Source organism: Penicillium alfredii (assembly GCF_028826965.1).
Source record: "Penicillium alfredii strain IBT 34128 chromosome Unknown utg000007l_segment0_segment0, whole genome shotgun sequence".
Lineage (NCBI taxonomy): Eukaryota > Fungi > Ascomycota > Eurotiomycetes > Eurotiales > Aspergillaceae > Penicillium > Penicillium alfredii.
Genome location: NW_026622704.1, coordinates 2,539,184 through 2,554,032, shown reverse-complemented (window position 1 = coordinate 2,554,032; position 14,849 = coordinate 2,539,184). Strand labels below are relative to the sequence as shown.

At 23.7% G+C, this 14,849-nt stretch overlaps 1 protein-coding gene across 1 annotated transcript; it reads right to left on the bottom strand.

The window, feature by feature from the left end:
* Positions 1-12,372: 12,372 nt before the first annotated feature.
* Positions 12,373-13,110, bottom strand: NUU61_005617 (uncharacterized protein; the record flags this gene model as incomplete). Its single annotated transcript, XM_056656199.1, has 1 exon — positions 12,373-13,110. One exon carries the CDS (start codon positions 13,108-13,110, stop codon positions 12,373-12,375), a length of 738 nt encoding a protein of 245 aa, XP_056511812.1.
* Positions 13,111-14,849: the final 1,739 nt, after the last annotated feature.

Here is a 14,849-nt window from a genome sequence, read left to right as displayed (position 1 = left end):
CGTTAATATCTCTCTCGATTACTATATCTTTAACCGACTATATTGACTAGTAATGTTAGCATATATATAGAAAGAGAGAGGGGATTCTTGATATTTTAAAACCTAGGGGTAGATAGTAGAATTATCGTTATAGATCTTCGCTTATAAACGGAAGACCTAATATATAGATAGGAGAGTTCCAAATTAACTAAAGAACCGTATATATATTATATTATATATTATTTTATTTATAAAATCTAGTCTCGTTAACTAATTATTCTATAGCTATACCCGCGAGTCAATACTAGCGTAGTTCCACGCAGCGAGAGTAACGTATTAGAATATAGTGTATATTTTATCTACTCTTATTATATTTATATGATATCGGGTCTTTATCGGGGGTTTTATCTAAGGTCTATTTATATTAGAATTATAAAGTTAATAGATATACCGATAAAGTAATTTTGCTAGTCTATATTTATAGCAGTACTTATACTATCTACTCTATTTAACGATTAATATATTATAAAGATATCTTTAGTCAGCTCGGTAAATAGCTATTAGTATATATAAGGCATTATATTTATTCGAAGCTTATTACTTCTTCTATTCTTTAATTACTACCTCGCGAAGCCTTATATAGTATAAATTAATAAACGCGTAATTTAGCATCTAATCTATTTTGACAGTAGCTTTATAAGATTATCGGCTCGCTCGTTATCTAATACTTTTAGATAAGGTAACTATTACTATATTAATACTTATTTTAGATCTATGACTATTAATATAAGCGATAATTATATTCTAGTTTTAACGGAGTGTAGCGTTATACTCTTTAATAGCTTTATTAGGCGCTATATAAATAATAAGCAGTTTTTAGCAAGGTAGAATAGTAAATAGCTTAATTTCTTTGATATAGTAGATTAGACCGTTATTATGGAGATACTATTTAAGTTATTAGAGCGGGGAAATAATAGTAACTCCAAAAATAATCTTTTGTTAGCTAATATTAATACTCTTTTATAAGACTATTATTTATTTTATCCTTTAAATCGACTACTAAAGTAAATAGGATTAAATACGAATATAGGCATCCGCTATAAGCTATTAAAAAGTAATTAAAATAGATAGAATATATAATAATACCTCTAATACTATCTATAATATAGTCCGAACGTGTATATAATCTAATAAAGACGTTAATATTATATTGACTTAATAGCTTAGTTCGCTCTCTTTAATAATCAACCAATAGGCTATCTTTTTTATACTAAACGGAGGATCTAAAATAAAATCTAGAGGAAAAGGAGTAATTTACTATCTATATTCAATATGAATAAAATATTGTAACCGTCTATATTATACCTATAATTAATCGAAGCGTAATAATTAATCGTATTATCTTTTTTCTGTATAAATTAATATAGGTTTATTTATAAGGTAGATATCGAGTATAACCCCTTAATATTTAACTATTAGTATTAATTTAATCTTAATCTAGTAGTTCTGAAGACCGAGTATTTAGCTAGGTCTAGACCTATTGGCTTTATTTTTTTTTGTTTCACGTTTTCCGTTAGTAACAGACGAGTCTATAATATACTATTTTATCGATTTATCGATCAAGTAATATAAACGGTCTAGATATAAGTAATTCGCCTCTGCTAAGTTACTTTATACTAAAATATATATATTATTAATATATCTATTCTATTACTATAAATATCAGCCTTCTAGCCTAGTATCTTATAGGCCTATATTCACGATATATAGCTTATTAATTAGATTAGTATTATAAAAGAAGAGGATTAAAGAGAGAGAAGACCCCTAAAAGATATCTATAGCTATCGGTTTTCTCTCTATGGGATCCTTTTATAGTATAAGCGTTATAAATCGATCTTGTAGGAAACTAGCGATCTACTTTATAATTATTTTTAGTATCGTCGTTTCTAAGGATAGTACAAAAGGCATTAATAGAAAATATTATCGGACACACTAGTTTAATCGAGTATAAGCTATAAAATGTATTAGTATCCTTCGCGTTATATTTTATATATCCTTTTCTAGAATAAGGTATAAGGTATAGTTATATAATTAACCGACTTTGTTACCTATATATATCTCTGGTAAGAGAGTATAAGCTTCGACTAGATAGCTAATACATAAGGTAATAATAGATTTAAGGGACTTTATAAGAGTTTCGAGAAGAGAGAATAGATAATAGCGCTTCTTAATTTAGTTTATTTTCCGATTCTTTATTATCTCGCATATTATAATATTAATACTATTAATCGGCGTTTTAAAGGCTAGCGGTAATATTATTAGAGGTATCTAGGGATTTTAGGGTATTTAATAGAGGGCTTATAGTTCTAGAGGGTTAATTATTAATATTACTAATTATTAATTAATATTAATTAAATATATTACGGTCTAGATTTAGTAATTACGTAAAGGTTTTTTTTAATTATTTCCCTCTCTTCTTTAGATTCTATTATATAGGATTTTTTACTAGCTATCTAGAAATCCCTCTACCTATAAAGGACGTTACTATGTTTAAACGAGAATAGCCTATATCTATTCATAGGGCTTCTGTAGTTCTTTTATAGCTTCCGCGAGGCTTAGAAAATACTCTAGTATAATAGTTAGGGTTTCCCCGATCTTTTAAATAGAGTTTTGTATATAGATAGATATTATATATAATATAAGATTGTTAAGTCTATTCTACTAGATCTAGTTAATTTATTCTACTTTAATAAAGTAGTTAGCCTTTTTTTACCTCTATAATCGATATAAGTGATATATTTTGTAGTCTATCTATTCTAGGGTAAAGGTATTTATCTCTATCGTGGTTTAATATATAGTATATATAGTATATAATTAATTTATAAATCTAGGTAATATAACTATATATTTAGTATTAGAAATATTACTATAGATAATAACTACTATTATAGTATTAGTAGGTATAGTTTCTTCTGCATAGAGCTAATCTATATATAATAGCTTAGTTAATGATATAGGTATCGCTATATTTGATAATAAGTTTTATAGATCATAGCTATATCTTCTCTATTCGCTATTTCATTATTAACTATCTAAGTTAAGTAATTGATATAAAGACTAAAATCGCTTAATATTCTTAACGCGGAAGGTATAGATTTAGTTTAATTTTAATAGGTTAAGAATAGTAGTAATACTAGATATAAAGACTATATAGCTTAGTTCTCGTAGTCTAGCGTCTTTACTAAAAATATAATATTGGCTTTTTAAAGGTGATTAATATCTCAGCTTTTATAGGATATTTAATATACTCTAGCTATTTAATTTAGATAGTAATATTATTACTAGATAATATTATTATCTATAGATATAGCTATATCTCTAATCTTTATTTAGATAATCTAATTAGCTCGTTTTACGATCTCCTATTTATTATTAAATCTTTGGAGAGGGTTAATAATAGCGTTATTAATCGATCGGATAGTTAACTAGAGGTTTTTATATAACATAGACGCGATATAGCTAGTACTATTATTAATATCTTTAGAAGAGACTATATTATCTATTACTATTTATTATATCAAGCTAGATATAAATAAGGATAAAGTAGAGAACGATATATAATTTAGAGTATTTATAATATTTTTAAGATAAAAGATTAGTTAGAGATAAAATATAATAATAATATTAGTAGCTACTCTAGAGAAGAATAAAGGAGTCTACTAAATAGTACTTTTTATCTAGTTAAAAGCCTTTATATATTTATTATTATATATATATATATATATATATATATTAAAGCTATGTTGGAACTTTGGATTCTTTTATTTAGCTAGAAAGAAAGAAATAATATTAATATAATCGATAAAACGTTAAACTAAGGATAAGCTATCTTTATCGGAAGCCTTTTTTTCAATACTTAGTTATTTAATAACTTTCTCTTAAATAACTAATAAGATTAATAATACTAGGGTTAAAATATAGTAGTTCTAGTTATATTATATTGGATATGTTATTGAGAACTTAATATCCTTTATTTATAGATAGTTTCTCTTAATTAGTTTTTATTTTATTAGCGATAGATATAGTAGAAGGTATTTAATAAAGTAATATATCTAATTCTTCGAAATATATAATAAAGCGTTATTTATATAGTCTTTAATTATATTAATTATAGATGAAGCTTATAGATAATTAAGATACTAAATATAGTAAATAATTACTTTTTTTACGAATTATTAAATATTCTATTAATAAGAGTAGTAGCTATTTTTAATAGTTATAAATTCTAACACAAAGGAGACTATAAAAAATATTAAATTTATATATAAATTTAGCGATTTTTAGTTTTTATCGCGTTTTGTTATTTTATATACCCTATTAAAATAATTTTCGATATTTTAGTTAAATTTTAGTATGCTAACTATATATTTAAAAAGATAGATAAAGAGAGAAACTTTCCTATTACTAAGAGTTTTTATATTAGTATAAAGAACTAATAGCTAAAAATACTTTTATTATATTAGTTATTATTTTATTTCTAGAGTTTATTATTTTAGTAATATCTAGTTAATTTATAGGTAATAACTTTATTAGCCCTTGGTTTTATTTTATAATTTGATATTAGGTTATCTATAAGCTAAATAAGTTTGTAACACTATTTAGCTTTTATAAATTATGTATATATATATAATTAAAGTAGAGTTAGAGATAACTTAGATATATATTAAGTATAAGGTATATATTATTTCGATTAATAAAAAAAATATAGAATTAAAAAATAGACTAGCTAACCCTTTTCTTAGAGTTTTTAATATAGTTTAAAAGTAAATAATATATTAAGTATATCATGAAGAGTTAACGATATTTAGTATAAGATTTTCAAAATTGGTTTTATGTTATTTTTTTATAGGTTTTAATTAAATTAATAAATAATTCTATATATTAATCTATCCAAAATATATAATTATTTACTACTAAATCAAATTAAATTAAATTATTATGTATAAATCTATTAGCCCTAAAACTAATTTACTAGTAGAACTAATTGGATAGTTAAGTTAATTATTCTCTAATACGTTAAACGTTATTTAATTTGTAGTATTTAGAGATAAAATCTTATCTAATAATAATATTAATATTTAAATCGAATAATTAGAGTATATTAAATATCTAGTAAAGACGGCCTATTTAATAATAAAATAATAAATAAAATATAACTATAATTAGTAAAGTTTATTATCGAATATAGTAATATGTATGATATAAACTAACCTATTATATATGGTCTAGTGTTATATAAAAGAAGCTACAACTATTAATACTATTCTAGTAACTACTATTTATAGTAGTACTTATATATAATTATATATAGATAAAGTATATAATATATATATAATGTATGGGCTATAATAATAATAAATACTTTTATATTATAATTTACAAGCCGCGAAATATATAATATATATTCACTAAGATAAAAAGAAGATTAATTACTATAATTTTAATAAAGAGTATCTTATTAAAATAAAATAGATTAACTAGATCTAATAGAACTATTTTAATAACCTTATGCTCTATATTATATTTACTTAGATACAAAACTTTAATAAAGATAAAGAGTTGATATATATTATAGACTTAAAGGTCTAGAGACTCTCTATTATTATGAATAATAAGAGTATTTATATCCTTATGATAAAACTAGATTAACTATCTTTTAGGGTTAATTTTTTATTAATATGGATATAGATCTTTAGTTTACTATATTCTCTTTTTTAGAGCTAGTTGCTTTTAGAGGAATATGAAATCTATTATTAACAGTATATAAATAGGTCTTTATTAGTTTTATCTAGTAATAGACCTCTAGTTTCTATATTATAAGTATTTTATAGTCTTATATCTCTATTTTACTAAAGAGATATATTAATTATCTCATCGCTTGAATTATTAGTATTTATTTAACAGATCCTAATTATATTATCTAATATTAATAATTCAAGTTAGATCTAATAGGTTATTAATATTTTTGGTTCTTTAAAGACTAGAAAGGTATTTTTTAGTTTAATTTATCTTCTAATTCTTTATTAAACTTTAGGTTTTAGTATTAATACTATTTATTAGCATTTTAAAAGCTAATAATAATAATATTAGGGGTATCTAATAATTTTCGTGTATCTAAAAATAGGATTATAGCTATAGGGGATTGAATTAGTACTAATATTATTTATTAATTTAATATATTATAGACTAATCTTGATAATTGTGTGATGATCTTTCACAATTGCTTTACTATTTTTCTGAGTGTACTATCGAAGCCTATATATAAAGATATATTATAATTAATGTTACTAGGTCAGCCTTAACCTAAAAAATGGAAAAAGGTTTCTTTTCTATGATATAAATATAATATTAAAAAACGATCTAGTAATAAACTTGATTATAAAAAATTAGGATTATTCACGATCGATAAGGAAAAGGACTAATTAATTACTGATTAAAACTACCTAAAAATATAAATAGAATTTATCTTATATTTTATATCTTATTACTTAAATCTATATCCAAAAAGGCTGAATTTACTATTAATATAAAAGTTAAAAAAGAAACTAAAGATAAATATAAGTTTAAAGTAATTATAAGCGACTACTAGTATAATAATTAATAATAATTCTTAGTAAAATAGAAAAGATATTTTATCTTAGAAAATATATAAAAATTTATTAAGTATTTAAAAGGCTACTACTAGCTAATTTAGTAATATTACTATAAAAAAGCCTTAAAAATAGAAATAATAGAAATATTAAAATTAATATAATTCTAGAAGTTCGTATATATCTATATTATCTCTATTATTATCTAGTTGAATTTTAGATTGTTAGTAATAATAAATAATTACTAAAGATTAGGAATAATAAATAAAAAAACATACTCTAGGATATTTACTTTTTATATAATATCGCTAATAATTCTATATTATACTCTAATATTTTAAAAATACTATTTATTTCTATAATTAATATTAATAGCTTATTATTATCTAGCACTATATTTATTTAACATTTATTAGTATAACACTATTAGATAATTTTATAAATTGCTTAGTTTAGACTCTAATAAAGATAGCTCTAATTTATTTCTTTTGATATCTATAGAGATCTTAGATTCTATATAGAAAAAATAATTATTAATTAGTATAGAAATCTTGTTTGTATATATAATCTATATAAATATATTAAAGTAACTTCTTTATTTATAGAATAGATTATTATAGAGATAAACTATAAATAAGATTAATATTACTATCTAAATAATAATATATAATTAATTATTAAAAACTATTTATATATATAGAGAAATATCTTTATATATTTAGTTCTTTTTATCGCTAATAAATTCGGGATTTATCGTTAATATCTTCTAGTTTTATTACTAATAAATTAATTTATATATTTCTTATAATAATCTCTATTATAGAAATCCTTTCTTTTAAGATATTTTCTATCTTATAATAGACCGGATCCTATATCTATAATTAATATATAACTATCGATATTATAATTCGTTAATCTTTTTATATTATAAAATATTAATAAAAGAACTATAGTTTTCCTTTTTTTATATAGTTTTAGTCCATTTATATGAATTATTAATCTATTAAATTATATAATATTTACGTTATATCTTATAATAATTTTTCTGAAGAACTTCTTTTATTCTAGCGGTTTTAAGATAGTATATTAATAGGGTCTTATTATATCTTTAGTCTTTTTAGGAGTAAGACTATCATAAAATATCCGTAATACTAATAAACTATTAGATTATTAGAATTATCGAGTTTTCTAAAACTAGTTATTAAGAGTAATAGTATTCTCTAATATATTCGCGAGTTCTTTAGTTAGTTTAATCTAGCCTATATACTTTATTATATATATTATATAAAGACAGAGACCTTTAATATTAGTATTTATCGAGGATCTTATTAATCATATGCTTTTTAGTATTTTATTAAGAGTTATAGATTATATAGTTTTTATTTTAAGATATTCTTAAAATAGAGCTATATAAAATTACTAAAACAATATTTAGATATAGAGTTATAGTATCTATTTATATTTATTTCTATAATTTAGTTTATATATATTATTAATATTTATGGATAGTTATTTACATCTATAAGTTTTTATATAATTATTTCTACCTTCTAGATTAGGTTTTATATCTTTTTTTATTGTTTATAGGGTTTAATATTAATTAAAATAGTAAATAGTAATATTTATAAAAAAAAAGAGGCTAAACCTAATTATAATAAAGATTTAGCTATTTAATATAAATTTAGTTATTAGAAGAAGTTATATCTAGTAATCCTATTTATATTATATAAAAAGATATAGATAAATCTCTATCATACTATTATACTATTTATTTTATATTTATTAGTTTCTAGATAATATATAGTCGAGAGTTATTATATAATCTAGTATAATTAATAAAGATAGGCCTATTAAATATCTATAAATTATCTTTTATAATCTACTATAATTAAGATTAAGAATCTTATTATTATATAAAATATTAAATAACTATTTAGGCTATTAATTCTATAATAATATTTTTTATCGCTTTAAAGATTAACTGTTTTATAAACTAGCAAATAACTATTCGGTTATTCGTAAATATATTATTTACTAAAAAATTTATAATAAAATTTATTATAATATTATATTAGGATTATTTAGGAATTAATAGTAATTTAAAAAGCCTTTCCTTATTTTATATTAAAGTTTATTTTTCCTATATAAATTATAGTTTTGTATAAATCTTTTAATATATTATAATATCCTTAGCTAGAAGAACTTTTAGCTAATTATAGTATAAATTTCTTCTCTCTTAGAATAATTAATAATAAAAAGTTATAAACTATCTAATTTAGGCTTAGATAAAAAGATAAAAAGATACTAAGATATTTATTATCTATTCTAGAATAAGATAAACCTTTTTATATTAATAATATATTCTACTATTAAGACCTAAAAATAATAAATAAAGAGAGAATATCTATTTACCCTCCTAAATTATTTATATAACCTTATTTACTATATATATTATTTTAATTATATACGTTAGTCTATTAATTTAATATTATCTTTCAATATCTAATATTAACTATAACGCTATTCTCTATTAAATAAAAGAGATAAATTATATAAATAGTTATTTAAGGATTATCTTTACTTATATTATTCTATTCTTATCGCGATAATATATTTAATTAAGAGTTCTTAATCTCTTTCTAATATTAAAAAGTAAAATTAAATTAGCTAAAAAGGAGATTATAATATATAGTATTCTATAAATTTTTAAATTAAAAAGTATGTAAGATTTTTATAATTAATAATTACTATAAATATATTTTAGACTAAACAGAGCTTAATATACTAGATCTTAAAATATTATATAATATCTAAAAATTCTTTATTATAGATCTTATAATTTAATTACTAAAATATTCTTTCTAAAAAAATAAATATAAAAATAAAATATATAAAAAATTAGATTAATTATAAATAGTCGCTTAAACCTTTAAAAATATATATTCTAACTTTAGATTAATTAAACTATTTCTTTTTTTATATAAGATCTATAAAAAGTTATATAATCTCTAAATATACTTCGATAAATTAATAATAGAAATTTATACATCTAAGATAACTCCTAAAACTTTTTATATTAATTATATAAAGCCTCCTATTTTTTAATTATTTCTACTTTCTTTAGATCTATCTAGATTCCCTTATCTATTTATATAATAAACCCAAAATACTTAGTCTTAGTATGCTCGAAGCTATATTTACTAATATTAGATTATAGTTTTATTTTCTAGAGTTTCGCGAGGACACTTTATATATTCTAATAAGCTTTAAGGTTACTATTAATATAAATTGGATATATTATTAAAATAGATTGAATAGAAGTTATTTAAGAATTCGCGGAATATATTATTAATATACTTTTAGAAGATACTTAACGCATTTATAAGACTAAATAATATAATAACTATTTATAAAGACTATATCTTATATAAAAACTTATTTTCTACTTTTCTTTTTTTATAATCTAAATCTTACAGAAAACTATGGACAAATTAAAGTTTTATAAACTATTTTATTTTTCTAATTTAGTTTATCGTTTTATTAGAGATGTAAAGTATCGATCTTTTTTATAATCGCGTTAAATATATAGTAATTAATATCGAATTAGAGGCCTTCTCTTAGTTTTTATATAAATATTACTAATATTAATACTAATAAATAATTTATCTAGATAAAGTTTTACCTGAAAGTTTAGTAAAAGTCTGCAGTATTAGTAGTTTCTTACTTAATATATTATAAAAAAGGGTTTAACATATCAGGTGTTCTTTTCTATTCTGTTATATAAGTTTAATTTAGTAGTTAATATTAGCTTTTTAATAAAATAGAAGCTTATTTACTTTTTTAGGATTAAATAAAGAGAAGAACCATATATATTATAATAATAGTTTTATATAGTAATTAATCTTCTTTTTAATTTTCAAGGCCTTTATAATTTTTATTATTAATACTATAAATAGCTTAATAGGGTATAAAAGGTCCATTCTTTTCTATTAAATATTTATTTTTATCCTTTTTATAGAGATTAAAGATATCTCTAAATCTAGAAATAGCTTAATAATCTTTTATATATATATATATTCTTAAAGACTAAAGATAAAGATATCTTTGATACGCTTGTAATTCTATATTATTCTAAATAAACTATAATAATCTAGAGATAAGATTATATCTAAGATTATTAGGGATTATCTAGAGGAAGATAAACTATTTAAAATACCCTCTCATCTTTAATAAGGATTATATAATTTTAAAAGATTAGTTTCTTTTAATTCTTTTTAGGGCTCTAAAAAATATATTAAAGATAGAAAGATTCTATTCCTAAATAAATTTTTGGCTAATTATATTATACAAAAAACAGCTATAATTAAGATTTAGATTATAATATATTATTATAGGATTTATAAAACCAATAAAAAAAGAGTCTATATATAATATTTTAAATCCTTTTTAATCTTAGTTTAATTTATTTAAAGTTCTTTTATTTTTTTATATATATTTTTATATAAATTTTACTCTTTTCTTAATTCTATTTTATTTTTTCAGTATTTATATCCCTCTTTAATGTAATTATAATCATGTAAATTAAATAAATAGTTAGTTTTAGTATATATAAAATAATCTAATATCCCTTTTTTATATTATAGATAGACTTTTATTATATAATATTTTTATAACTCTTATATATCAAACTATTTTATTTTCTTTTGACTTTAGTTAGAGCTTATATAGAGAGAGACGATCTAGATTTTAAGTTAGATAATTTTAATAAAAATAGACTTCTAGTTTATTTATTTATTAAATAACTAGTAATATAAGGTCTAAAGAGGTACTAAATAGTTCCTTCTTTTTTTATTTAATTATATTAATTTATATAAAAGCCCTTTATTTCTATTCTATATCTATAAACTATTAATCCATAATATAGTAAAAATCTTGAAGTAATACTAACTAGATTATTATTACTATTATTTCGATCTATAGATAGATCTATTAACTAGCCTAGTCTTAGAATTTACAAAAAAATATCGTAAATCTTTATTTTTTAGTATAAAAATACTATTAATCTATCTTAAGTTTAATTCTAAGTTTCGTATAGAATATTACATAAATACTTAGATTATTTCTATTATACATTTTAATATTAGGATATACTAATTATAGTTATTATAAATTCTTACTAGCATTATTTATTATATAACTAATAGGTACTATCTAGTTAAGGGAAAAGAGAACGAATCCTAATATTAAGGGACTGTACTAAATTATATCAATTAATAATATGTCCTAGATACAAGAAGGATTCGTTAAGAGATATAAAGAAAAGAGGTTTTATATAAGGATTAGGATTTCGCTAGAAGGGTGGTCAGTTTCTGCTAGCGAGGCCTTTAGGTCGAGCTTCTTTCATATATAGGACTTCGTACGAAGGTCCCGTAACAAATAGCTTCATGCCTCACTATCTCTATAGACCCTTTATAATCTCCCCCTAGCTCCTAACCTATCACAGCGCCGACGGACAGGTTCGCGAAATTTGTAATTTGAAATTTACAACGTCGACTGTGGAAATAGCTATGTAGCATTCATCGTCCCGCCCCTGGGCACACCCTTAAGATTATTGGCCTATGTCTTGCTCCCCTTCATCCTTCGTTCATCAGAAGTTGATTTCTCAGCGAAGATTCTCTGTCTGTATTAACGAACGAGGCGGATCCCCAAACGCTCACCCGTCATGAATCATTCGGTTAAGGCCTTATTTAACAAACATATACCGTATCAGATACCTAACATTTTTCCCATTCTCGTTCACCACTTTCATACCAATGTTTCTGACAGGCCCTGGGACAGCATCGTTGTTTCGATACCAGAAGTGGAAAACCACAATGGAAGCATCCAAACCGAGGAGTGTGTCAAAAACCAAACTTTTCCGGTTATACACGACCCACTCATTTGGGGAACGAGAGGCTGAGGCGAGTTCGTAGTCCATAATTCCCTGATCAAGCGTACTACAGACTTCCTTGTAGTAGTAGCTGAGATAATACTTGTGGCGTCGATCCCTGGGTATTTTCGTGAGAGCACTATTCCATTCCCTCATAGCAGCAATCCAGTAAGGCCTCCCATCATCCCCTTTTGCCGAACAGAAGTTGTCAAATATCATTCGGACATCAGAGGTGATGTGGAAGCTGTATGACACATCTTTGGGGGCGTCTGCAAACCGTGCCTCGCAGTCAAGTCGCTGGCCGCCAATCAATCCCGGGTTGGCTGGTCCGGGGCTTCCAAACCATTCTTCGTCCATTTCTTCACAGTCTTCGAATTCTGTTATAGCGAAGTTCCAGTATGGCGACTTATTTGATGGTCCAGGTGTCGTGTCATGTTTACTTTTCATAACCCGCTTGTGAGCTACCCCTCTGGCATGCGCATTGATCCAACCTCGGGGTTTCCCTCCAGTGAAAGCCCTTTGAGTTAAAGCTGTGGATTCCGCGAGTAGCATTGAAGAGACTGTTTGAAGCATTATCAATTAGTGGCTGTTACTCCTATGGTGTCTATCCATTAGAACGCAAAATGGCAGCTTACAGAGCGTCAATACTAATATAAGAACGAGACAACCAGGTTTGATAGCCATTATGCAAAATTGAGCTGTTTATGAGTATTCGGAAACTGCGAAAACTCATTCACAGCGCTGATGAGAGGTGTTTATGTATCAAAAAGAAGGTGACAATATAGAGGAATCCCTGAGAGCGCCATGGATTCATGTAGATAAATTTATACCACAAAGATTGTAGAATGCACTATTCCAAGATAGGCAGTTTTCCACAAGGATTATAAACTACAAGGGATCCAGGATTCTAGCGTCACTGAACACCTAGAAGGATAAGTAAAGGATTGCATGGGGCGTTAAAGGATTCCGCGTGGTCAACTCAAGGGTCCAGCTATAAACTGACAGTACAAAGCCAGGAGTGAAGCCTGAAGTCTTTCCCCTAGGCTTATTTTACCTCTGAGGACTGACTTAAGGGATCAAGGTTAGACCCCTCTTATTGCTTATAAGTCTGCCGATACCACCCTAATTTAGTAAACTCTATATTCTAATCCCTTTTTACTTTTCTCTCTACTACAACGAATGTAAAATATTTCATTATATAAGTTAGTGGAAATTGTAGGCTAAATACTGAAATTAGTAAAGGGGTAGTCACGATTCATATCACATGATTCATCACGTGAACAGTCTTCGAGATTTTGGCTATACCCAAAACTGGTTTGTGTAGGGCATAGGGCTACAAAAGTCACTGATTATGATTCGATTTGGCCAATCAGAGCGCTAGAATTCAGCGTAAGTCACATGAAATACATTGAGCCTACCCCTGGGTTAAAGAGACAACGGTCAGGTGACCCAGGATGGTTATTTAAAGTGCTCCGCTACGCTCCGCAATAAGTTAGTGGAAATTTTAGGCTAAATACTGAATTATTAGAATCTATTTACGTTACTATTATTTTTGCTATCGAAAATAGTATAAGTCCTACTAAAATCGCTTGCGATTTACACATTAATCGTAGTATAATTTACGTTACTTATAATTATTTTTAGTAATATTATACTTTTAAATCTAATCCCTAAAGTAGTAAACCCCCAAGATTAAATAAATTGACTATTCAATATATTTATCGAATAGCTTATCGGAACCTTTATATAAACCATATAGCCCTTAAAACGAATATCTTTTATTTATTTAGTCGAATAATAATTTAATATATTTTAAAGAGATATAGACTTTGAAAATGGAAAAATAAAAAGTAAATACTATTTTTAACATTATTTATATAAAAAAGACATATTTTTATCACGAATAGACGTAATTTTTAGATTATTAGGTCTAAAGAATATTAAAATCTAAGATTTAATTTATCTTCTGATTTACCTCCAAATTATACTAAAGCGATCTTATAACCCTTTTAGATTATAGTGAAGACATTTCGTAGATAGTTTAGGCTAGAATCTAGATTAGTAGCTAAATACAAATAATAATTATAAATTATAATAGAAACATATTTTAGTAAAGTTATATTATAAACTCTTATCTTAATACTCTTAAAAAAAACTTTCCTAATATATAAGCTATACTTGATAGGGTAGAAAACCTATCGATCAGGTAAAGAAACAAGGAGAAGGAGTAAAGGAAAGCAGTATATCTTTATTACTGTCAAGACTGAATCTTGTCTTGCCAGCTGGATGCG